The sequence below is a fragment of the Uranotaenia lowii genome, chromosome 2 (assembly GCF_029784155.1).
Source record: "Uranotaenia lowii strain MFRU-FL chromosome 2, ASM2978415v1, whole genome shotgun sequence".
Taxonomy (NCBI): domain Eukaryota; kingdom Metazoa; phylum Arthropoda; class Insecta; order Diptera; family Culicidae; genus Uranotaenia; species Uranotaenia lowii.
In genome coordinates, this window is record NC_073692.1 from 26175467 (window position 1) to 26202890 (window position 27424).

A 27424-nucleotide genomic window follows, 5' to 3' on the forward strand; every position below is an offset into this window, starting at 1 on the left:
CTGAAAGACCTGGCAGATCAGCGATTGACAGATCGAACAGATCAGCTCAAACGTTGGACTGAGCATTTGGAACAACTTTTCCTAGTTGTGGCGCAGCTCGAAGCGCCATCAGTAAGTCGCATTAATGTCACCAATTCGGAAGCACCCTCGCTGGCTGAAATAGAAGCGGCAATCAAAAACATGAAATCCAACAAAGCGCCTAGGATCGATTGCATCCCTGTTGAAATGCTAAAAGCCGACTCAGCCTTGTCAGCAGAAATGTTGCATCGTCTTTTCGCTAACATTTTGGATACTGCAACATTCCCAGCCGACTGAATGCAGGGTATCATCGTAAAGGTCCCGAAGAAAGGAGACCTGACAGAGTGCGGTAACTGGAGTGGCATAACGTTTGTATAACAACCCTTAAAGTACTTTGCAAAATGATCCTAAATAGGATCCAGGAGAAGATTGACGCTACACTTCGGCGGCAACAAGCTGGATTCCGATCCGAACGATCAAGTGCGGACCACATCACAACACTACGAATGATACTGGAACAAATCAACGAATTCCAGGACTCTTTTCTGTTGGTGTTCGTTAATTTCGAAAAAGCATTTGACCGACTGAACCATGAAAACATCTAGGCTGCTATTAAAAGACGAGGAGTCTTAGAGAAACTGGTCCATCTCATTGAAGCACAGTACGAGGCATTTTTGTGCAAGGTCCTGCAGGACAGTGTCTTGCCGGATCCAATTCCGATAACTGCTGGAGGGAGTCAAGGATGTATTTTATCACTGCGATTTTTTCTCATCGTAATGGATGAGATCTTAACTGGATCGATTGACTGTAGAACAAACTGTGGATTATCTCGGAAAGACATCCGGATATGCAAAGCAAACTCGACGACCCCACCGAAAGCTCCAAGGCAGCAGGTCTAAAAATCAATATCAGAAAGACAAAGTCGATGGAAATCAATACAGAAAATCCTGCCAATTTCGTGGTAGCTGGACAACAGGTTGAGAAAGTGGAGTGCTTCCAGTGTCTTAGTAGCCAGATAGCCAGTATTGGTATTGGGCTCCACACCCAAAATCTTTACTTATACTGAGGTATTCTGTTTACTTGGACATTTGAACCGTAGCCCTTGGAATAAAAGTGTGGAATAAAATTAGCACGAAATAGTCCCATACAAGTTTCAGATAGGATTTACCTTGCAATATTATCCACAAAGTTCTTACAATCCTACAAGTTTTCGATTGGGTCCATATTTCGCATGGCAGACGTACATAGCGTTTTAGTCTGAAATGAGTTTGATTTTCGAATACCTCCAAGGTACATCAACAATTGTAAAACTTCAAACGCCTTTATGCGACCCACAATTTATTTCCTAATCCCCGGGCTGGGCGTTTTAAATCTAGCGCCATTCTCGATTGGATGGAAGCTAGATTTCAAAAGGCATCATGACGCATAGTATGGTCCCGTTTCAAGTGCCACGAGCTCTTGACGCCATCCATACTCCCACTCGAAGATGCTTGATTGTCGATTGTTGAACAGTGGGGGTGCAAGCAAAACGTTGCACGCTATACGAGCTTCATTTATCTAGGCAATGTTGACAGTATTAAGATTTTTTTAGTATTTTTTTTAGACTTCAATGGTAAAAAAATATGATAACCAATATAATTAACTTATGTTGCACCAAGTAAACTATCAGTTTTTTCTTGTCACAACACATCTTATATCAACATTCCAATTAGTTTCCAATTTGCCTACGCAAACACTGTACGTTATCTGTCCACCCATGGCTCATATTCGAACAAGTTTTATACCAATTGGCTATTCCCATACCAGGCCTAATGGGTAAATTCAATTACCAAAAAAGGGTCAACGTGTTCTTCCATTGCTTCCAGCCAGTAGTGGTTTGTTATTGCTTCCGGAGGTGAAAAAAAAAAACCATGCTAACTAGTTCCAGAGAGCCGGTCTGTCGCCAACGGAATCATCATGCTGCGTGTTACGCTCTATTAATAGGTTAAAAATCGATTTCAACCTTTCCGATCCGATATGAACTGGAGGGCTTTCTTTTAAAATTTGAAAGTTTTTTTTTTAAGTTTGGTGTACACGTGGCATAAGTGGGCTTTATTTGAGAACCTTCGGAAGGTTGTGTACTGCTAATCGAATAATGCAATGAACCTAAACATACAAGCAGCATATCAATTGGAAGTAGAATCAATCGACATATTAAACAAGGAAGACGATGAACCACTGTATGATAGAATCGATTGAATACTAACAGTTGCTGTATACACAACATATCAGTCACTCTCAAGAAAGAGGCTTTCTTCTGTAAGGTGGTTTCACTAAATCATAAGGAAGAGACCGGATATCTTCACAATGCAGGAGACGTTAAACGCCGAATTGTGATGGCTTTAGATCTCCTGCTGAATTTGGCTCTCCCTCCCTGTGGCTTCCTTTCCCCCTTTATTGCAAATAGGAAAGGAAAAAGCCACATCGCGTGCATGCCGGTCGGTTGGTTGGGTGCTTTCGCCCGGATCCAATGCTGCATGCAGCCAGCCAACCGGGTTCCACCGTTTTTCGGTAAGGCCGAAGTAGTCCCCAATTGCGCGCCCGGTCTTCAATTATGAACACTAAATTTGATTGGCAGAAAATCGGGTTCCTCTCTTGCTTTGCCGGGTTTTGGGTCCCCCATCATACCGATCGACGAACCGCGGGACCGTTTTCCAAAACGTAACGACGAACGACGAGGGTTTCATGTTGTCGAAAATTGGTTTACTGTAGATCCATAAATAAATTGATATCGATTACAAAATTTTTGGATTGTCTGCCGTGTAACGAGGTGCAGGCCATTGGCGGCAGCGAGCGGTAAAAATCATTTTGGGTGAAATTTGTTCCCTAATATCAGGCAAAGAACACATTGAACTGTGCAACAAACGAACGACTTACATTTTGAATTATTTGTTTGTAATGATGTCGGTGATTGGGGAGAAGTTAAACATGTCGGAACGGAAAATTTATTTTTCTGTTTACAGTCATCAGCTATCATTTTTAATTCGGCCGTATCTCTTAAAAGTTTTCCTGGAGTTGCACTTTTTCATCTTGCTCAAGGGAACAAATTCTTCATGCAAATGTCGTTGAACCGACTTTTGACGATCGCCATTGATTTGATTTTCCAACATTTTCAACGAGCACAAGAGCCTGTTTTTTTATCATTTTTCACATTTTTTTTAATCTGAAGTAAGACTAGTTTGAACTTTTCGTATTAATAATCTTAGGTTTTTTTTTATGAAATAAAAAAAATCACCGTCCTCATTTAAACAGGAAATATCTGCATTATTATGGAAAAAAGTTTCTGGTGTTATTGATGACTTACTCCGAAAATTACAGGTCTGGACCTGGAAAATTTTTATTTACATTATAATTTATTATTGATATCGGATAGTTGAAGTTTATTTTGTAATTTTTTTAATCAGCAACATTACAAGAAGCATTAACGTGCAAGTTTTTGCGTATTTTTCGTTCTCAATGTGCGCTTTTCTCCATCAAATGTTAGAAATTAGGAGACATTAGAGCTCGAATTAATAAATTTTCCTTCGAAAATTTCAATTCAGAGTCCAAATTTCAGATTCAGAATGAATATTGAAAGCATGATATTTCAAATTCAGATTCTGAATGCAGATTCAATGTCCGCCAACTGCAACGTCAATATGAAGTCGTGAATGCCACAAAGATGGAAAAACGACTATAAACGAAACAAAACCAGACGGGAAAACCAGAAAAAATCCCAGAATTCGGTATCAAAACCGGGAAATTCTGGGAAAAAGTGGGAAACGTGTACATTGTAAATGAAGAAAGGATGTCCAGATACTTTTTAATGTTTTTAAATTTCTCTATATGTTTTGCCTTTCTTACAGAAAGGTATAAAGTTATCGGTCGTTTTGAGAGATCATTGATTATGAGTTTCTAAACTACCTTCATAGGTACCTATCGAATCAGATTGGCGAGTTCTGACGATGTCTTTGTTCTCGGCTTTTTAGCAAAACTGGGCTGAACAATTAAAATGATTTTTTTTTCTTTTTTTCAATCTATAAAAGAACGGGAATAAAAAAACAGTAAAAAATATCTCTATTTACTATGAATGTCATAAAAATCCAAAAAGATATCCATCTGACTTGCTAGCAATACCCAGCAATCACTAATCAAGATGATCTGAAATATGACGTCAAATTTTAAATGACACGATAGGCGATGGGCGTGCTCGCATTAGCCTTCGACAAAATTGACAAAATGAAGAATATGACAATTGACAATAATGACAAAAAATTCACAAAATCGACACAACTGTCAAGATTAAACTTTCATCAACTTTTGACTCCCAGTTCAGCTTTCAGCCAAACCGTTTTAAAAAATTAGAGCCTAAGCTCCATATCATAAAATTCATAAAACGGATTGCATTTAGGGGCACAACCTTGAAATTAGATAAGTCAATCATTTGAATGATTGTTGGATGCTCAGATCGTATGCTACGATAGCGATTGTAAGTTCCATCCTTTACCCAACGCTATATTCGAGAGCATAGATTGCTCTGAGAAGGGGAAACACAGATGATGCACACCATCTTATCTACTCTCAGGAAGCTTTTTCTTGAGCACGAACGACAGGAGAGAATTTCGTTCGTAGAAGCAAATTAGAACAAACGAAACAAATGCTACTGATTATTCGTCTAGAACTTCGATAAATATGTCCAGTACGATCGTTCGGTAGTTGTTGTTGCCAATCGAGCATTCTTCGATAATGTTAAAAAATCAAGAATGACTCAAAAACAAAATTTCAAATTGATTCGCACTATAGTTAATGACAAGAGTGACCAAATGACAAAATTTACAAAATTTTCCAAATTGACGATATTGACAAATTAACGAAACTAACAAAATTGCAAGAATTGTTAAAAATCAGAAAATTGACAAAAAAAAATTGACAAAATAGATTGAATTGACAAATTTGAAAAAGTTTAAACAAAATGACAAAATCGAAAAAAATGACAAAAATGTTTAAAAACGGACTAAATCGAAAAAATAACAAAAAAGATTAAAATTAAAAAAAATAGCAAAATGAAAAGGTTTAAAAAAAATGACAAAATTGAAAAAAATCGGAAAAAAGACAAATTGAAAAAAAATTTAAAAAAATAAATTGAAAAGACAAACTAGAAAAAGTTCTAAAAAATGACAAAATCGGAAAAAAATACAAAAATGACAAAATGATAAAAATGACAAAAATGACAAAAATTAAAAATTAACAAAATAGACTAAATTAACTAAATTAAAAAATTGAAAACTCGAAAAAAAAATTACAAAAATGACCAAAATTACAAAAAAGACAAAAATGATTTTTTTTTAAAATGACAATCAAAATAATTGAAAAATATAACAAAAATGATAACAAAAAAGATTGAATTGACAAAATTTAAAAAATTATAAAAAAAATACAAAATCAAACAAATTGACATAAAGTGACAAAAATGCAAAAATGACGAAAATTAAGAAAATGCAAAAATGACAAAAATGATGAAAATGGCTAAAATGACTAAAATTACCAAAGTGATAAAACATACAAAAATTGGCTAAAGTGTTAAAAAATGACAAAATTGAAAAAATCGACAATAGAGACAAATTCATTAAATTAACAAAATAAATTGAAAAAACAAATGACAAAATGACAAAATCCTAAAAATTTACAAAAATGACAAAATGACAAAATGATAAAAATGAAAAAATTAAAAATTAACAAAATAGATTGAACTGACAAAATTGAAAAATGTTTAAAAAATGAAAAAATCGAAAAAAAAATTTACAAAAGTGACAAAATTGAAAAAAAGACAAAAATATTTTTTTTTTCAATGACAATCGAAAAAATTTGAAAATATAACAAAAATGACAAAATTAAAAAAAATAAACTGAATTGACAAAATTGAAAAAATTTAAAACAAAATTACAAAATCGAACAAATTGACAAAAATGACGAAAATGCAAAAATGACGAAAATGGCGAAAATGTAAAAATGACGAAAATGACAAAATAGACGAAAATTACAAAAATTGACAAAATGAAAAAGTTTCAAAAAATGACAAAATTGAAAACATCGATGAAAAAAGTAAATGACAAAAATGACAAATTGACAAAATTAACAAAATAAATTGAAAAGACAATGTCAAAATGACAAAAATGACAATAATGAAAAATTACAAAATAGATGGAATTGACAAATTGAAAAAGGTTTAAAAAATGAAAAAATCAAAAATGACAAAAATTAACAAAAATGAATAAAATTATAAAAAATACAAAAATTATTTTTTTTAAATAACAATAAAAAAAATTGAAAACTGTATCAAAAATGACAAAATTAACACAATAGATTGAATTGACAAAATTTAAAAAAAATTACAAAATTGAACAAATTGACAAAATTTAAAAAAAATTCAAAATCAAACAAATTGACATAAAGTGACAAATGACAAAACTAACAAAACTAACAAAAATGACTAAAATGACAAAAGTGACAAAAATGACAAAAATAACAAAAATGACAAAAATGACAAAAATTACAAAAATTGGCAAAATAAGAAAGTTTCAAAAAATGATAAAAATTTTAAATTTAGGCAAAAGACAAAAATGACAAATTGACAAAATTAACAAAATAAATTGAAAGGACAAATTTGAAAGAGTTCTAAAAAACGACAAAATCGAAAAAATTAAACAAAATAACAATATCAAACAAATTGATAAAGAGTGCCAGAAATGCAAAAATGACGAAAATGGCAAAAATGACGAAAATGACGAAAAAGACGGAAATGGCGAAATGACGAAAATGACGAGAATGACTAAAATGACAAAAAAGACAAAAATGGCTAAATGAAAAAGTTTTAAAAAATTACAAAATTGAAAAAATAGGCAAAAAGACAAAAATGACAAATTGACAAAATTAACAAAATAAATTGAAAAGACAAATTTAAAAAAAATTCTAAATCTGACAAAATAAAAAAAAATACAAAAATGATAAAAATGACAAAAATGATAAAATCGAAAAAAATAACAAAAATTACAAAAAAGGCAGAAATGTTTTTTTTTTAAATGACAATCGAAAAAATTTAAAAATATAACAAAAATGACAAAATTAAAAAAATAGATTGGATTGACAAAATTGAAAAAAAAAAATACAAAATCAAACATATTGACAAAAAATGACAAAAATGATAAAAATGACAAAAATGCAAAAATGATGAAAATGACTTAAATGACAAAACTGACAAAACTGATAAAAATGACATAATTGAATTTTATATAGTTGACAAAATTGACAAATTTTATATAGTTGACTAAGTTGGCTCAATTGGCAAATTTTGTCACTTTTGTCAACTTCGTAAATTTTGTTAGTTGTGGTAAAATTTGTCAATTTAGTCATATTTGTCAATTTCTAAAATTTTGTCAATTTGTATTTTTTTAAAAAACTTTATTATTTTTGTCAATTTAGTCTTTAGTCAAATTATATATTTTGTCAATTTGGACATTTTTTTCCATTTGGTCAATTTGGTCTTCATGCCTATTTTGTAATGTTTATCAAAATAAAAAAATGTGCATTATATTCCCTTATTGTTCGATGGTTATCAAGAACTTTAACTTTTTTCGCTTAATTTCAGAGATTTTCGAGTTTCGTCCTTTTATTGTTTTCGATTCCAGTTACGCCTGCAATCTCCCATATTGGTAAGGCACTTTGCTCACCCGTACATATCGCCCATCTGGAGCAGAAGATCGACAAAGCACCGACCAATTGCCAAAGATCTTTCAACTTTCATTCATCAACTTTTTTTTTCGGCATTCCGTTTTGTTTCCTTTTCCCTCGCGTTGGGTATTTATGCGAACCTAGTCTGGACCTTCTTCGCACGGTTCCCAAAGTTTCCTGGAACACACCCGATCTCGGTCGCCAATGTCGTATTTTGCACCTTTCGCAAGGATCAAAGTTAAGGGTTTTTTTTTCGTTGTTGTTGGCGAATTCGGTCGGCGCTCTCTTGTCCTTTGTGTGTGCTGCTGCTCTATTACTATCAAACTGTATACAGAGACAGAGACAGGAGAGGAGGAATATCCTCAATCGGAGAGCGCTTCTCTTTCATTGTGTTCTGCCCGATCGATGATCTTCTGTGTACCGAACCAAGCAAGGCTGCAGGGGCTTTCGGAATTGTTGTTGTTGGTTTCTTCCCACTAGTTTTGTTTTTTCTTTCTTCTCATTTTGCTGCCGACTGATCCCGGTTGCTGAACTTTTGTTGTTGCCTGTGGTGTGCTCTGTTGAGTTGAGAATCGCCAAACAAGAAGATGAAACCTTTAATGATCGGTATAAAGTTGGTACGGTCTTCTTCGGTCGGCGGGGTAGGTTGGTAGGATTGTCCGAAAGGCCAAGGTAGTAGATTGGTCTGGGTCGGTCGGGTTGAATTGGCTGGCTGGGTACAGCAAAAGAGAGAGAATGAGAGAGCAGGGATAGTTAGTTTGGTAGCGTACGGAGGGCAAGTTCAGTTTAGTCAGGTTTTGGATTTTTTTTTTCGAACAAGGAATCGATTGAATCTCTACGAATCAAGGCTTATGGAAGTTCGTTCTCTTGCTTTCTTTCTCTACTGGTGGAAGATTTTCGTCACAACGTTTTTAAGGTATGCTGGGATCAATAGAACAAATGGCTTCTTGTATAGTAGGGATATAGTTTACTTATGCAATCATGGTATTCGCGAGTTCTGGTACCACTTTAAAAAAAATCGATCTTTCATAACTGCTTAACTAACAAACCTGAATGAGCATTAAAAGCTTATTTTGAATTTATTGAATTTATTATCCTTCATTCAATCAAGGATTCAGAGTCTTGAAATTTTGGTTTCAAATATTCAACGCTTCGAAAAAAATTAAATTTTTACAATTTTGAGAAATTCTAATTTATTAGAATACAATGATGCCACAATTCAAGAAAGTCGTTGAATATCTTACGTTAAAGATTTTAACTCATTTAACAACAACAACTTTGTTGAAGACTGCGAAATTTTTGAAGAAATTCTCTTTAAAATCTCTTTAAACGTCAAAATGAACGTTTTTTACGGATTTCAAAAAAAAAAATTCAAAATGAAAACTTCAATAACTTTTTTTTTTCAAAAGTCAAAATTACTTGCGGTCTTCGGAAATCGATTTTCAAAATAATGACAATGTTCTATAGCTTTGCAAAAAACAGTGCACAAACTGGTTTAATATATGTTTACCTCTTTTCAAAATTTACCTCGAAACCTAGAGCTGATAGACGGAAACTTAATGAATATTTGGAATCAGGGCTGAAAAAAAATTAGCATTTATATTCTGTGTAATATGTTTAAAAAGTTTCTTCTTCGATTGACATCTGGTGATACAATTAGTTATAGCGAAAATGAAGGGCACCTTAAGAAAAACGCTTATTTTACCATAGAAAACAGCAATACTATGTGAGTTACTTCATTATTTCGTGTTCAGACACTAAAAAATTCTATTTCCAAACGGGCTAGAATTTGAAAAAGTAAATAAAAACATTTAAAAATGTATTTTAAAAATTTTCGCCGAAAGTTTAAAATTTTTTTTTACTAATTAAAATTGAAAATAAAAATCAGGAAAATCAGGCTCAGTAAATGATTGAGCTGAGTGCCTTTTTTGGTCAATGTTGTAAAATTTTGATACACAGTACCTTTCATAATTCTTCTAAATTAGCTACATGTTCACTGTCAATTCAACCATTAAACGCTATATTCTTATTGTTTCATCCCTTTTTTCATATTTCCTATCAAATATTGACCATCTTTCACACGTTTAACTGACGAAATATAGCGTTTTTCAAATATGTGATTCGACAGTTGTTTGAAAATCTACTTTTTTTTGACTTGTTTTATTCAAACTTTAATATCTGAGATACTGCAAAAATTCTTCATAGTAGTTTTCACGAAGTTAAGCTTAAATGTGGCAGATTTCAAAAGTTTTCGTAGCAAAAGTTACGCAAGAACAATTTTAGAAACTTCAAACCAAAATTCCGAGTTCTATAGAAATGTTCATTCATGTTAATCCTCTAGTCCAGTGATGAGCAACCCGCGGCCCGCGAGCTTTTCTCTAATAGAATAAATTTCTCCAATTTTCCAACTAAATATAGATTGTCAGTTATCCCAAAATACCAGTCATAAGTTTTGCTTATGTTTCTCAAAGACTTCAAACTTATAAAAAATAAAAGCAAATTAAAAAGAAATTAAAGACTGCTAATGAGCTATGCCGATGACAATTATTTTTTCACTTCCGTCATGGATTTTCTAATTCCGTCAAGATTTTTTAAGTCAAATTAGGTAAAAGCCGCTAATTTTGTGACACTTAAATGCTCGAAAAAAATTGAATGCTTAACAAGTAAAATATAACAAAATAAGGGCTTAGATTGCATTTTTTAAACAACGAATCAACGTCCAACTCTGAATAGATAGCGGTTTCAAAAAAAAATAATCTCGGAATATTTCCGTTTTCGAGAAAAAAAAATTATAATTATTGTAAAATGATCACAAAAACAGACTTATCAATTTCGGCTAATATTGCCTGTTTAAATTTGTTAAACGATGTGGAATGCATTTTTTTTGATTTTTACTTTTGCCAGATATTTGTAGTTCTTAAAATAAATGGTCTTATGTTCTCACGAATTGCTGATTATGTGCAAACTGCTGATTACTTCAAATGCGGCCCGACGACAAAATTTTGAACTCAAATTGGCACATTAGCTCAAAAGGTTGCTCACCCCTGTTCTAGTCAATTAATTTTGATAAAAAGTACATTTGCTTAAGATGCTAACTTTAAAACATAAATCAATCATTTATTCCGTTTCCATACTTATTATTTTGAAGATTATGCATTTAACCGTGAAACTGTAGAATAAAACAAGATTTTAAAAATTAAAGTTCTTATGGAATAATCCACCGTCTCAAAGACTGCAAGTAATTTTGACTTTGAAGTTAAAGATATTTTATCAATTTTTTCCTTCTGTTGAAACGAAATTCCAATGAAATTAGTTAGAGTTCAGGACGTAAAAAATCTTCTAAAACCAGTTATAAAACATTGAATCCAACACAGTTTGAGTTATTGAGTTCAAGATTGGAGACGACGAGCAAGCACTAAATTTTCTGTTAACACCAAAAAATCAGGCCAAATCAGGCTTCTTTCCAAAAATAAGGGAAAAAGAGGCTTATCAGGTTATTAGGTTATTAGTATAGATTATATAGATTCGGTTCTGGCATTCAGTTAAATAATTCCGTAAGCGAAGGACTCGTTTTCTGAGCCAGTGAAATTTATTTGAAAAAAAAAATGTAAAATAAAAGTGCGGATCCGGGAAAATCAACCCAAAGTTACGACAATCTGATCCCATACTCAGTCATCAAAAATCTTCTACTTGTTACCTTACGCTGTTAAGCTGGAATTTACAACGACGTTTTTTTCAATAGAGTGATACCATGCGCTTGGAAGGTTTTCAAAATTGTGACAATCTCTAAACCAAATCAAGATACCCTCGTAGCTTCCGGTATTCGTCCGATAGCATTAGCCTCGTGCTTTCGCAAAATTTTCGAAATGCTTATCAAAGAAAAATTAGAATGGTTTATAGAAAGCAGCCGCATACTTCCTAGTGAAATTTGCGGATTCAAGAAAAATAAAGGAACCATGGACGCCCTTTTCCTCTTTCGGAGGAAGCTACAGATGCTTTGGAAAATCGAGAGCATGTTGTTTCATGCAGCGCGGACATCAAAAGCGTTAACGATGATGTTGAAATTGGATTACTCGTTGAAGAACTAAGAGCGCCCATAAGTACCAGAATGTCTCACTCGCAGTATCTATATACTTTTCAGAGAAAGGATTTTATCAACAAGTCGAAATGATCTTAGTCTGATAAAAAGAACAACCTGGAGAAGTCTTCCTTATAGAACACCCCTCAGTTTCAACGTCATAATGACAAGTCTATAACGTTATTTACCGTCAGGATAATCAAGGTAAACTATGCTGATGATACCACACTTGCTGTCAGGGGAAACAATTTGGACAACAGTTGCCGAACACTTCAGTCGAGGATAGATATTCTGATTCATGGGCTTACGCTCCTTGGATTAGAAATCTCCCGAACAAAAAGTAAATGCCTTCTAATCACAAATCAGCAATCTCGTACAGTGCCTAATAATATCGTGATGCATAACAAACCGTTGCAATTGGTTAGTTCGATGAAACTTTAAGGCATGCACTTGACTAGAAATATGTCTTGGACAAGCCAACAAATAAAAAAACGCACAACCCTCTATATTCATTTCCTTCGAAGTATCACTGGACAGTACTGGGGAACGCAAAAAAGTATTCACGCAATACCTCGCTAGGCACCCAGCAGTGATGTCAATTGAATTTATTGTTTTTCAACGCCAAAAGACATTCCCCTGTTAAACAGCTTATAACTTTTTGTCCTATAAGAAACGAAGTTAAGTCTTCAACAAAGTTGTAAAGCGGAAAATTAAAAAAATGACATCAATTCGATTCAGTCTAATAATACATTCAACTATAGTTGTATGATTGATTTTGTGCATTCAACTATAAATACAAAAGATTCAACTATAATGTACGGTTGATGTCATACATTGAACAATAATTATAGTAGATTCAACAACAACAACAACAATATGATTGATATGATTATAAAGTTGATGGATTCAACTATAATAATATGATTGAATTAATTATAAATATGATAGATTCAACTATAATAATATGATTGATTCAATTATAGATATGATAGATTCAATTTTTGTCAAAAAAAAACGTCTTAACTAATCGGTTCCAGAAGACATCCTCAGAAATCCATGCTTCTGCATCCGGCAAAGATTGACCTTGTGATGGGAAAATTCACTTAATATCATAACACCAATCTATCATACGCTGACTTACCAATGCTAGTTTCCTGTGGGATCCTGCCAGGATCACGTAAAGGAACGTCGAGACCCACGTCGATTTTGCGGGCAGTCAAACTGTGTGTATCTTTCCCAATTCCAGGAACTGTCGGCATACTACATGATAGCAGCCAGGAACTGGTAGAGGAAAATGTTTCCTCATCGCAGGAGAGCTCAGGAACTGTCGGCTGAGCTCTAAAAACAGCACTACGATCGCTGCAGGGAAGACGTACTGGTCTCACACTAACGATTTTTTTTTAAATTTTGCTGATGAATTCGGCTGAACACTATTGTATTCAAGTACCACACAATCAATCATAAAAATATAGTTTAATTTACTAGATTTATAGTTCAATACCTAGAATCAATCATACATTTGTAGTTGAATCTATCATATTTTCGGTTTAATCAATTATACCACCAACCAGAAATGTATAGTTGATTCTATTATATTTATATTTGAATGCCTAAAATCAATCATACTATTGTAGTTGAATTTATCACATTTACAGTTGAATTTATTATACCACTACAATTGAATCTATCGTGTTTATAGTTAAATGAGAGACGTCAACCAGGAATGTATATTTGAATCTATTATATTTATAGTTGAATGCCTAAAACCAAACTACAGTTGAATCTATCATGTTAATTATTGAATCAATTATATCATTACAGTTGATTCTATTATATTCATGGTTGATTGCGTAAAGTCAATCATCAGTTTGTAGTTGAGTCTATTGTATTTATAGTTGGATGCGAAAAAACCAACAACGCTTTGATGATTGATATAATCAGCTGAAATAATTAGAACAACTGTGGTCTTTTTTCTCCGTGTATTTTTCGGTGCTTTTTGCTAACTGTTAGTAGCTTACCTAACTCGGATAATATAAGCTTATATAAGGGAGGGATAAGTTACACATTCATCAATCGAAAACGCTCACTGAAGAAGATGGTAAGTTGCTATCGAAAGACCGGTATCTGAATTATTCTTATACCGTGGTTGAAATAAAGGGAATATATGAGAAACATGGTTGGCAAAACTCCTCAGATCGGCTTGTACAGTGAAAGAGAGTGCAGTTTTTTTTTCGTCTGCTCCCTCCAAGCTGTGCGGGGAGAGATAAATCGTTAGCTAGAGCTTTCACATTTGCTGATGAAGAGAATCCCCTTCTCCAGAAAATCTGTTGCGCACAGTGATGTCAACCTTCCAGACTTTATCTGGATCTTCCAGACTTTTTGGACTTTTGCCAGACATTTTTCAGGTTTCCAGACCTCCAGACTTTTGACATTTCTTCCAAACAATTCCAGATTTTTGGGTTAGGACACTGTTCCAAATACTAAGAAAATTCAAATTGGTCATGTGGTCATGGTGTAATATGCCAGGGAACGATTTTAATTAATGAATTATGAACTCAGAAGTGTTTGAAACCTATTAAAATGGCAAATGATTCGAAGGTATATGTTACACATTGAGAGTACGTGATTGACAGTGACTGAAACATTCGATGAGGGGCTATCTGCAACATTAAGATCTGGCGACCAAAAAAATAAGGTCACCACCTTCAAAACTTAGCTATCCAGACATTTCTTTTTTTTTAATCTTCCAGATTTTTTCGAAGAAAAGTTGACAACCCTGGTTGCGCATTGTGTTGAGGAGAAATCTGAGAGCTAACACAGTTGTTTCTTGGTACGTTCTCAAGAAAAGGTGCTGCTCTCCGAACCAAAGGTGCCAGAGGTGTCCTGATTTTTAAGGATTTGTTAGGTGTCTTCAAAACATTTACTTGTTAGACAGTTCCCCATAACGTGAAAGTATTAAAAATAAGTGACAGTGTTTCGAAAAGTTCACAAAACTCGATCGTCACTGTAGTGCGCGATAAGACGTCAAAATTTGATGGGATGACGCAGACTGAAACCGGAACTAGTTCGGCATAAAGTTAGGCTGTTAGTGGCGGTGATCGCAGCAGATCTTTTATACAAAAGTAATTAGCAATAATGTGGCCGAGATTTACTTTAATTATTAATATTTCATATTATTTAGGTTGTAGACGCGAAGTGAGTTGAGTGCTTAGCAAAATACGGAATCGTTAGTGCTATTTTATTCGGTGATACTTATTCGCCGGTAGGTAGTTTAGTGCGCATTCGCAAAACCATAACCTAAATCCAAAACTTACCATCATTTTAGGGCACTGCGTTGTCAGTCTAGATTTGGGAACTTAGCTTGTTACTTCCGTGTCGGTCAATTGAGACCTAAAGTAAATATTACCAAAATCTGGTAAAATTATACAATTTACTCCAACATTTGTTTAATAACCTACAGGAACCGCAATAACGCGAAGATAACAGTCGGTACAGAATTTAATTCCTATATAGAAGGTCACTATTCAGTGACCTATTATTATCCATCATGAATTCCACCTATTATTAACCATCATGAATTCCAAGTTTATAATCGATTTGTTAAATTCTAGTTTTGAAGCATCTATAAATAAACGGCTATTGAAATTCAGCCCCTGCCTTCGTTCTGTGCTGATAGACAGCATACTACGATAAAAATTAAAACATCAACTATTATGTTTGAGGAAATAGAGACAAAATTTGTTCTACAAAGTTATAGATGTCGACTGCTTTGATTCAGTAGAATTATGCAACCAAGGAGGCTCACTCACAACACATAATAGAGGTTAATGCGTTAATACCCTTTTTTTGCCTTTCTGTGTCAATATTGCACGACAAATTGCTCGTCCTCTTGATCTCCCATAACACCCCACAACACCCTATTAACATCTCGAGTACATGCTGCTGTGTTCCTCCCGTTGAGCCTGTGCTGGTGCTGCTTGCTGCTAGCTATTAGGTTAGGTACCCGGACTGAACGGAGCGCGCGAGGTTGTTGTCTTCTGAGCCGATCAGATCATACGTGGGATCTCTTCTCTTGTCGTTGACTCACAACAATAATAATACTTGCTCAGCAGCACCAGGCAGCAAGCATGGGTCCAAGTCATTTTCGAATTAGCAGAAGGGAACTCTGCTTCGGCTGCTTGATCCAGTTGGCTTTGGCACTGAACTAAAACCGATCCAACCAAAGAGGTGTACGTAGGTACGTGCGGGTACCTATCCACATACAGAGAGCGAATGGAAACAGGTTCCTTGTGGGAGCACAGCTCGGGAAGAAAAAAAAGCACGGTTTGCCAGCCTAACAGCCTGGGCCTGACCAACAACGAACCAGTCTCTGTCTTTGCTTTGCTTAGCTGCCTTGGCTGCCTGCTGGTTGGGTTGGCCTGCGCACAGCTCTTCTTTCGGACACTTTATTGAGGCTGTGAGTTGCTTCGGGTGTTCTTATTTTCTTCCTTCATCGTCCAGAAGAGACCACTCAAGTCATAATGGTGGATCTGGTTGGTTGAACTTTTCCCGTGTTTTTCGAGTTTTAATATGTGTAGGATAGAAAAATTTGGTCTAAAGCTAAAAATGAGCATTTTGCTTAGAAAAGTGTCTCCGTGTTTAAGTTTTTAAGCGGATCGTTCCAAGAGGTATGGTGAAAAGCAGTAAACTAAAGTATTAATTTCCAGTGTATAACGAGTTACATTTTCACGTTGTTTGTACGTTTTTACCGGAAGTCTCCGATTCGTACAAATCCTCACCTGTCGTACCTGTGTTTTCGTTCATGCCGTCAGCGCTGTGCTGTGATGTGAACAGATGATAATTACGAAAGTAAATAGCGTAGTATAGTATATACACGCTCGAGCAGTCGGTGCAATGAATCATTTCGATATCGAATAGTAATTCGGATATTTACAGGCTCATTAATACTTTGATTTTTTTCTCAAATTTTATCTTTGCAGATGTTTGCTTTCACAAATTGCTACGGCCGGATAGCATAGAGGGAGCAAAAACCTCACAGACAGCGGGTCAGAATCGGCGTTCAGATTCAGACACAGCCAGCAACAACAAAAAATACACTCTGCACGCGTGGGTTCGAGGCCAATACCGTGAATCAGCAACAGCAGCAGCAACGAAGTGACGATTGCTCATCCGTGAACTATTGCTACTAAGGAAGAATTAATATCCGCTTATTTTGTGGATTGCACTTGTGATATCTATAGGTTTTAAGGAAACGCACTGGATTCTTTCAAGAGAGAAAACGATAGAGTGATGCTTTAGGAAAATTGATTCAAAACAGATAGAAAAACGTCAACGATGACGAGTATATCGTACAAGACGACCACGGCAACCGGGGGAGATGCAAACGGATGCATTGCTGCGGCTGCCTCTTCGTCCTCTTCGGCTGTGGCCGCTGTGTCATTGATGGCGGACAAGTCGATTACGATGAACCCGTCCCAGACGGCTTCCGCTCCCATTGATCTGGATAACGATCTGATCTCAACTCTGATAAAGGCCAATGCGTCCAGCTCGCTATTTGTGGCCATGACCGGGGTACCGCTCCTGCAGAACAACAATTATCAGCTCAATAGCACTAGCACTAGTTTGTACAATAATGATAGCAATAGCAATGGTAAGACACAGTCAAATGACAAACTCAACAGTAGCAGCAGTAGTACTGCGGCTGCCGGAAATCTTCCCGGTGTCACGGGAGAGGACTACGAACGAGGCAAATACAAAAACCCCCACGAAGTCATGCTGCTGTACATGAACAAGTTGACGCAGTACGAGCATCACGAAATCTATCAGTACCCCAAGATTTATTTCATCGGGGCCAACGCCAAAAAACGGAGGGGCATTAGTAACTCAGAGTACGACAACGAGCAGGGCTCGTACATTCATATCGCACATGACCATATCGCGTACCGGTATGAGGTGCTCAAAATCATCGGCAAGGGCAGTTTCGGCCAGGTAGTGAAAGCCTATGACCACAAAAATCATCAACATGTAGCACTAAAAATGGTCCGGAACGAGAAACGATTTCATCGGCAAGCGCAGGAAGAGATCCGAATCCTGAAACACTTGCGGGCGCAAGACCGAATGAATTCAATGAATATCATCCACATGTACGATTATTTCGTATTTCGGAATCACATGTGTATTACGTTCGAGCTGCTGTACATCAATCTGTACGAACTAATCAAGAAGAACAAATTTCAGGGCTTCAGCATACAGCTGGTACGGAAGTTTGCTCACTCCCTACTAAAGTGTCTGGATGCGCTTTATAAAAATAAGATAATTCATTGTGATATGAAACCGGAAAACGTGCTTCTGAAACAGCAGGGCCGGTCCGGGATCAAAGTGATCGATTTCGGTTCGTCCTGCTTCGAACATCAGCGAGTGTATACCTACATCCAGTCGAGATTCTATCGAGCGCCGGAAGTTATTCTCGGTGCCAAGTACGACATGGCGATTGACATGTGGTCACTGGGTTGCATTTTGGCGGAACTTTTCACCGGATTCGCCCTGTTGCCCGGCGAAGATGAAGCCGATCAGCTAGCATGTATCATAGAACTGATCGGAATGCCTCCGAAGAAACTGCTCGATACTTCCAAACGAGCGAAGAATTTTATCTCGGCCAAGGGATATCCACGGTATTGCAATGTAAAAACCCTAGAAGATGGCACCACGGTGCTGACGGCAGGATTCTCTCGTCGCGGAAAACTGAGGGGACCCCCAGGATCGCGTAGTTTAGTGAAAGCTTTGAATGGTTGCGACGATCCATTATTCTTGAACTTCATCGAACGGTGTTTAAGGTGGGAGCCCGCCCTCCGGATGACACCCGAAGCAGCGCTGAATCACTTTTGGTTCCGAAGGTTGCTGCCTCCTTCCCCGAACGTAGCCACTATCACCACCACCAGCAGTCCTTCCACCTCCAGCAATTGCCAGATTAACAAAGTGGTAGACAATCCGTACCTGTATGGAGAACCTCAGGCGTCATCTCTAGTAACGACTACGACCTGCAACTCGCTTGTGGCATCCCATCACGGTAACTCCAGCTCTCTACAGTCACTCCAATCCGCATCGCTAACGTCGTCGGCGATCAGCATTCCAGCTGTAAGTGGCAGCCTAGGATCCGGTATCGGTGCAGTCGGATTGGTCAGCAGTGGAGGCACACTCGGCAGGACGGCCGCGACCACCGTCATCGATATTCCTTACAACTCGAACGACAAGAAAAGACTACTCAACACCTCCCCGCAGGCGGCTTCATCGCTACAATCAAATCCCGGACTGGCATCAACTTCCTTCGTAGACTACGGTAAGTTTAGTTAATTCATCGTCCCACGTAAACGCAATTCTGTACTGCTGCTACCTGCTACCAACACACACTATTATTCGTCCGGAACAGAACGATCGTCGTCATGATCAAGTGTGTGATCTTTTGCGCGCATTGCTAGCCGAAATCTCCTACATTCTTTCGGTACAACAGCTACTAAAACCTACCACCCACATATTATTGTCAATCTCTATCTCATATGGATGTCATTCTGTGGAGCTCTTCCAATTCTTACTTTCAAACTTCATGTACACACCACATTACCAACAACAACAATTCTAACGCAACTATACCGTTTCTAATTTGTTTGTGGTCTAACACTCTATTCGAGACTGTGTATAAAACAACAATTACACTGACGCATTCCGTTCGTGAAGAATAGTTAACGTCTCGCACAACAAGAGAAACATAACCCTCAGCAGCTAGAATCAAGATCATACTAACTTGCATAATAATTGCCAACAAAGAAGTTGGGTTTGGAGATTACGCGTCTCTCGTGTCGACCACTGGCACCAGGCAATGTTCTAGATGTGCAATATCTAACCTACTTATCTATTGCAGTATGTTGGTTCTTCGTTGTTTGTCGGTCCAATGATTGTCGATCAACTTTTCAATTGGCCTATGACCGGCTTCAGAGAAATCAATTAACCAAGCTTAGCTCTCTAGCATCTTGTCTATAATTGTTACCAAAATATAATTCTTCCATCAAATTTACGACAGAGGAAAATTTCACTGTTTGTTTCAACACTTTAAAGACCTACAATTTTGAAAACTTCTTATCAATTTATGCGGAGCAAATTCATAAGTGCAATACCATAGATTTTATTTTCCTTAAAGGCTTTTGAAATAAGTTGAGTAGATACTTATTTCACTTGCTGTACCCATATTCTACGTACCATAATAAATTTTTTTTACAAAGGAGATTAAGTGAAAGTTGTTGGTTTTAGTTATGCTCTGTTCTTCTGTTCTTCAAAAGCGAGGGATTTGCTGAAAAGCTTGTAATAAATCTTGTTCTTGTAAATTTTACGCTTTTCGATTATGACATTTATGAAACATTTAGCAAATGACATGTCATCGTTAGACGGCTTGTAAATGTGTGTAATTAACATTTGCTCTCATGCACGAATTCTAACGTAAAAAAAACTCTTGTCTGTGTCACGTCATGTACTTACGCTCATTCTACCCATCTTTAATTTCATTTATTGAACTGAACTTGATTTTGTTTCATAGATCGATAATTCAAAATTTATAATTCTTTTCGTTTCCGTTAAAAACAACTACAGTGGTCGTCATCGAATAAGCAAAGCTACAGTTTCCCATAGTGTTGTGATTTTTTTTTAAATGTTTATGACACACGATTACTCCGTTCTCAGAGTCTTGAACCTGAGGCTGGCCTAGCCCCAGTGATGAGTTGAGCTATCGGCTTACTGATGATTCGTCACTATCCAACACTCAAAATGGGAGCATAAATTGTAGCAACGAAATCAGCAACATATCAGGAAGATTTTTTTCTTCGCAAGGAAAAACACAAAGAAACGAAAATTCCTTCACTTTACACAGACGGAATGAGGAGAATCCCCTAGCAGAAATTTACCTAATATAATTTAATTTTTCAATGTTCCCATTCGTAATGAACATCCAATTGTAAGAGTTGCATGATGTGTGAGTAATATTTTTAAAGTAGCAGTTGTCGAAGAACGAGGAAAAACAGTATACATTTTTGTAATGTAGAACGAATTTATATGTTAGAAATAAAATTTAAAGAATGCGAGAGAGAGATTAAAACGCAATACTGTTTGTGTCAGCAAGGTGCAGCGGCAGTGGCGAATCGTTCCCCGGGAAATAAACTTCGACTATTATATAGGTCCGTAGTGCACTATTTTTAAGGCAATGTGACACTCACACTTATGAAAGAAAACAAAAACAAATGAGAGACAATGCGATTCAAAACCACAACCACAAACCAACCCACATGCACACGTAAACTTACTCACTAACTTGCTGGTAGGATTATCCCAATTAGTAAAAAGCAAAAAAAAATATAAAACAAATTATGCTATGAATGAATAAATAAGTTAAACAATAAATTACACTGCTTTAGTGCTTAGGTAAATAATTAGCAAAATGTGAGTATGGAAGCAAAAAAAAAAAAAAAAATAACAAATCGAACAGATATAAACAAGGTGGTAAAGTCCTTGTGTGGATAACTTGGCTTATGTGAAGCAAATCAGTCAAACGCGGAACGATAGTATCCATCATCAATACAATAATCAAGTTCGCTAACTGCTGGTGGCTGGTGGAAGTTAAGCTATCAAAAAGAAGCAGAACGAGAGAGATAGTAACGAATTAACTTTTTACGATTGTTGATAGGCTGCATAATTAGACAACTACACACGCATGTAAGAGAAACACTAGAACGAAAAACCACAAGAAGGACATAGGAGGGTGAGATGCTATGAATGCAACTGCGAGAAAGCAGGATTACAACCAGTTTTATTAGACGAGCGTCGAGCGGAGGTTAGTTGGAATCGCAATTTTAATAGACACTAATCGAAAGAGTGACACTCCCCCGTTCGTTGAATGATCGAGGAAAATTTGTATAAACCAATTTGTTAGGGCTTTTGGAGGTAAATTAATAACCAGTTCATAAAACCAAAAACAAAAATTAAGGCTGTTACATGAGCGCATATCGACTGCATAAAATAAATTATACTGAATAATAACCAACTACTTATAACGATAGCATATTGAAGATTGAAAACACTTTGATTTTGGTAGTTATCGAAAGATTTGAGGATAAATTTTCTGTTCATTAACCGAGTGTCCGGCCAAAAAACAACAGTTCAGTGCTTGGCTTAAACAATTCCTATATTTCATCATTTGGCTTAGAATTTTGCACTCTTTAATCCGATTCGGGATTCTTTCTTGTCGCGTTGGATTGATAACAGGTCAATATTAGTCTACCATAAACAGTCCTCATATATTAGACCATTCAAGCCAAGTTCGATCCATCGAGACGTCAATTATTGAAAAATATTTGATTTACTAAACGCTAGAAAGGAGTACGCAAAATACTGAACAATAAAAGATACAAAGATCATGTTGTGACAGTCATTTAGTGATAAATGGTAAAAAATTGAAAACACATTTTTCAACCTAGAAAAATCAAATATTCACAAACAAAACGAAATTTCGAAGCAATCATCTGAAATAAGTTTTTTAACATTTTCATAATACGACAGACAACTAAAACTTTCAAAAAAATCAACGAATTGAATAAGTCACATGTCAATTTTTGATTTGTGGCCAATTTTTTATCCAAAAGAATTTCATGAATTTCATGAAACCCATCCTGAAATTAGTATGATTGTTGCAATGAATGCGTTTGTTCAAAGATACACGCACAACTCTTCTTCTTTCCTTCGATATTTCTTTTCGCCATGTTTTCAACGTTTGTAGAAATTGTTTAGGAACCAGAACTTTTCCAAAAGCAGCATTTATTACTAGCCAAAAACTACCTACTGAACAAAAGCACAAAAAAAGGGTATACTTTTTTAATTAGATAATTCATCTACTGCACTGAGATTGTATCTTACCTGTGCTTGCATTTCAAGTCAACTCACTGCGATTTGTTCATCAAAATTTATTCTTTCCGCATCATGCATTTAACTAATACCGTATTTGTTTTCTCCCCTCGATCAGTGTTCCACCGTACCCGACAAAAACAAACACAAATCTTCGCCGGTGTATTGCTACCTCACTCACTCACACGCTCTCTCGCAACACTGACAAAATTTTCGGGGCACTACCGCTCGATGGCAGTGCAACACCAGATCAAAACCAGTGCAACACTCGGCATAAACAAATACGGTATTAGACTATTGCATGTGGGTCGATAAATGAAAGTAGTTTGGTAGAACAGTTATTAGGGATGTGCAAAACGACACAAGCTAGCGAAATCGAAGGAGCACGCCCAAAAAAAACTCAAAGGGAAATCAGTTACAGTAAGGGGAATTAAACTGCCAATAAGTAAGAACCAACTGCTAAGCTAAGAGAGATCATCGTAACTTGTCATTCTGATTGCATTCGTCACCCTTCGCCCAGAAAAAAAAACAACCTAAAAGTGTAGTACCTAGTTAGTTGCCCATTCATCAACAGTCGGTCTCAAAAGATTTCCCACTAGGATCAAATATTAATCAAACCAGAAACACTCACCTAATCGATGTCATAAAATACCACCTACTCGCCACACATACACCCGAAAAGAACATACTTAAAACCTCTGTATCTATAATTACTGACTAGAACTGATAATCCACCCCGAAAAAAAAACGAGAAACAATAATTGCTTTCCCAAAAAAAAGGTCAAACCTTACAAACCCCGGGTCAGGAAAGAAAAAGCGAAGCCACTTCATCCACTGAGAACCATTTATAGAGCCATTTTATTCAAAGTCCTAATCGTAACAAACAACAATATTAAACTTACTACTCGTGTATACAATCAACCAATCAAACAAACAGATTAAAACATTTCTACAGCGTGTCGTACTGAAATCAGGACTCAGATTGTTTGCTTTTAACGTGTGAGATGTCCCATAAAATAGAACTAGAATTTTTCATTTTGATCCAGTTTATAGTCAACTCATAGAATTGAAACAGCATTTTTTATAAAGCTCTTTTGGTTAAAATAAAAATCTTTTTCAAATTTTGAAACATGAGACAATTTGGTATAACAGTAGTTCGTTTCCTACCAAAAACTCTCGATCGTAAAATTAGTTGAATGAAACGATACATTTATGACATTTTACTAAACAACCATATTCGATTTGCGTTTGATTTGTGTTAATACACACTTAGTTGTTTTTCTTTTCGTTTTGGCTTTTTAAAAATAGGTTTGCAAATGTGTTCATTTCATTCACTTTTTTCTGCTCAAATCGTGCACTTTGATTCAACCACACATACTTAAGGAATTTTCTATTTCGAAGTTATCGAAATGGATCTCCAGTTCCGATTCGATGATGATAAACATACAATACACTCTGCACATCCACTATGTTTTATTGTAAAAAAACAAGCCAATGCTAGCTATTCTGTACATTATTACTCCATTGAAGCAAAACAAGCAGACACTTATACCTAGACTAAGCTGCCCGCGAAGAATGTTACATTCTTTTTTTTCTAAGTGAAAAACCAATAGCGAGAATACAACTACACTAAATCGCTGAAACAATGTTACTGTACCATAAGAAAGTAATTTGTGAAACAGAAAAACAAAATAACAAAAGGACTGTATTACTAGTAAAGGTAACTAAATATAATCGAACAATATTTGTATAGTTAAATAAATAATAAAACAGCAAAAAAAAAAAACTCTAAAAAGCGACGTGAAGTTAAATTTTCTAACTTCCCGACACCGAGCTGGGTTGACGACACTCAGACCGGAAAGTCCGGACAGATCTCATATGTCCGGAATGTTCCGCGCTGCCGTTTTGATTTTGCATAACGCGCAACTTATGTAGACAGATAACTTTTGACGACAATTTCTGTTTAGTTTTTTTTTCTTGCCTCTGGTGGGACTTGATTCTCTCAAATCGATCCATTCTATACTTGAGCAGTGGCTGCTACATTCTGTAAAGAGGTCTACTTCCCTTAGAAAAAAATTTAAAAAAAAAGAAAATACTCAAAAAAGGTCAAGTCCCTCGCGGTCCGGTAAATGAATTTGGAAACAGTACTGCTTGTTTCAGAAAAATGTTTGTGAAAATAATTGAAACAACCAATTTATGTAAGCAAAACCTCCAACCTGTGTATAGACCATAAATAAAAAAATAATAGCGAAATGGTAACCATTCAACAAAAAAAAAGAACATTGATTTACTGTTTGTAGTTGACGATCACATACACACTATATTATTGGTAAAGGCAGAGAATCGAAAAAAAAACAAAAATTATTACAGCTACTGCAAAAAGTATGCAAATTATTGATCATCATTGAGCAGAGCAAAGCGAACAGAAACAAAAAACTTTCAAAAATAAGCAAAAAAATAAACTAAAATTAAAAACGTTATTGCGAGTGAAAGAGCGCGCACGTGACGATAACGTGTGCGTGCGCGCGCGCCCGAGAGCTAGAGAGAGCGAGAGAGATAGAATCCATTCTAAGATTTAGCAATTTGATGCAAAACAGAAACAAGTGAAATTACGTTGTAAGGTGAAACAAAAAACAAGTATGTATAGAGACAAACAAAACAAAACAAACAATTTATGTCGGAAGAAAAACAATGGAAAATCGTTGAAAAAAAAATTGCTGCATTTTTTGTTTTTACTGTGTCTAAGCTGTATCCGAAATGAGTCCTTGAAGGTTATCTATGTATATAAAAATGGATTTCTGTATGTCTGTCTGTTCCCTATGGACTCGGAAACTACAGAACCGATTTTCGTGAAACTTGGCAGGTGGGGGTATTGGAGGCCGGGTAAGGTTCTTATTATCGTTTGAGACCCCTCCCTCTCTTATGGAGGGGGAAAAGCGGCCTCCCAAACAAAAGGAGGCAATTTTTTTGCATAACTCGAGAACCAATCAAGCAAATGGTATCTGTTACTCGCGCCAACTAAATCAGCAAACCTCGTTCCTGTGTCATGAATCTCGCAGCTCGCGACTTCGTCAAAGCGGTGTCATTATCACACCGAGAAGAAACAACGAAAGAAGAGGAAGATTCGAAGAGTGTTTGTCGTGCAACCGCGTGAAAATTGTAAAGTGTTCGCAAAACTATTTTCGTGGGCATTTTCTCTTTCGAGGTAGTTTGAGTAGTGTAACTTAAAGCCGGATAAATCTAATTAGAATTCTTTTTAGTTTAGGTGGCATAAAAGCCCTTTAGTTACTCTACGTAACACCTTCCGCTCATATCAGCGCATCAGCGCACAATATTAAGTATGCACTTCGCAAATCTTATTAAGCATTGGTAATAATCAGTTTTTCCTTATCAGTTATTTGTTTATTCAATCAACGGACCAAGTATAGGTCCAAATGACGACTTAAAGTTAAAGTTACATAAAATTTACATCTAATTAGCGATTTCTTGATATTCTTAAAACATTTCTTGGGAAAACATCCCGCGAATCGACGAAGTCGAAGAGCTCGGAAAAGCGGTTGAACGTTTTCATTACACCGATGAATGCACTATTGGCTCCATAGTTGTTCAATCGAATGGGGACATACAGTTGAAGGTCCTGGTTTCTCAGTCACACTAAGAGGAATAGCTTCCAGTAGCATAGGACAATCGATACGCGATGTCAGTAGATCGGCGACAAAAAAAGCTCGTGCTGCATTTCTTCGGGCTTGAAGAGTATCTATGTCTATAAGACGACATCGATGTTCGTAGCTTGGCATGTGGAACGGGTCTTGCCAGTTAAGGTGTCTGAGGGCATAACGCAAAAAGCGCCTCTGGATAGCCTCGAGCCGCTCATTACCGTTCTGGTAGTAAGGACACCAGACAGCTGAGGCGTATTCGAGGATGGATCGAACTATGCTGCAATACAGGCTCTTCAGGCAATACACGTCCTTGAATTCGTTGGCCACTCGAAATAAAAATCCGAGGCTTCTAGAAGCTTTATCGACGACGTAGTTCGTATGTGTTTTGAATTCCAGCTTACGGTCGAGTATTACGCCCAAATCATTGATGTGGTCCACCCGCGCAATGGACTCATCTCCTAAGAAGTACTCCGCACAAAAAGGCTGTCGTCTTCGAGAGAAACTGATGACTGCACATTTACTGCGATTCAAAGGCAGGCAGTTGATGTCGCACCACTGTGCGAAAAGATTAAACCGGTTTTGCAGAAAATCAATGTCGTCCTGACCGTTTATGGCGTAGAACAGTTTATGAACGTCAGCATAACAAAGTTTCGGGCCGTCAAGGAGTGTGAGCACATCGTTGAAATAGATTAAGAAGATGATCGGTCCTAAGTGACTACCTTGGGGCACACCAGAGGAAGCAGAGAACTGGCTGGAGAGAGTGTCTCCAGTGCGAACTGTCAATTTACGTCCAGTTAAATAACTGCGGAACCAGCCAAGTAAAGGTCCGCAGAATCCTAAGCGCCCAAGCTTACCAATGGTGATATCGTGGTTCACCTTATCAAACGCTGCTGACAAATCAGTATAAATGGCGTCAGTTTGAGACTTCGCAGCAAAACTTTCGTGTACATAGGAGGTGAATGTCAACAGGTTAGTTGTCGTAGAG

The 27424-nt window shown here is 36.3% G+C and overlaps 1 protein-coding gene across 9 annotated transcripts in view; it reads left to right on the top strand.

Annotated features, from left to right (window-relative positions):
* LOC129740934 (dual specificity tyrosine-phosphorylation-regulated kinase 2) overlaps window positions 1–25476 on the top strand; it is an 80421-nt gene extending 54945 nt beyond the window's left edge. For 8 of the 9 annotated variants that reach the window (XM_055732578.1, XM_055732581.1, XM_055732580.1 and 5 more), the window contains 2 exons: window positions 16822–19178; window positions 20480–25476. In XM_055732578.1, coding sequence (XP_055588553.1) covers window positions 17177–19178; window positions 20480–20496 — 2019 coding nt within the window. In that variant the 5' untranslated portion in view covers window positions 16822–17176 and the 3' untranslated portion in view covers window positions 20497–25476. Of the gene's footprint in view, window positions 1–16303; window positions 16510–16821; window positions 19179–20479 lie in introns of those variants that run through there. The other variant, XM_055732587.1, reaches the window with a different exon arrangement.
* The last annotated feature ends 1948 nt before the right edge of the window (window positions 25477–27424 follow it).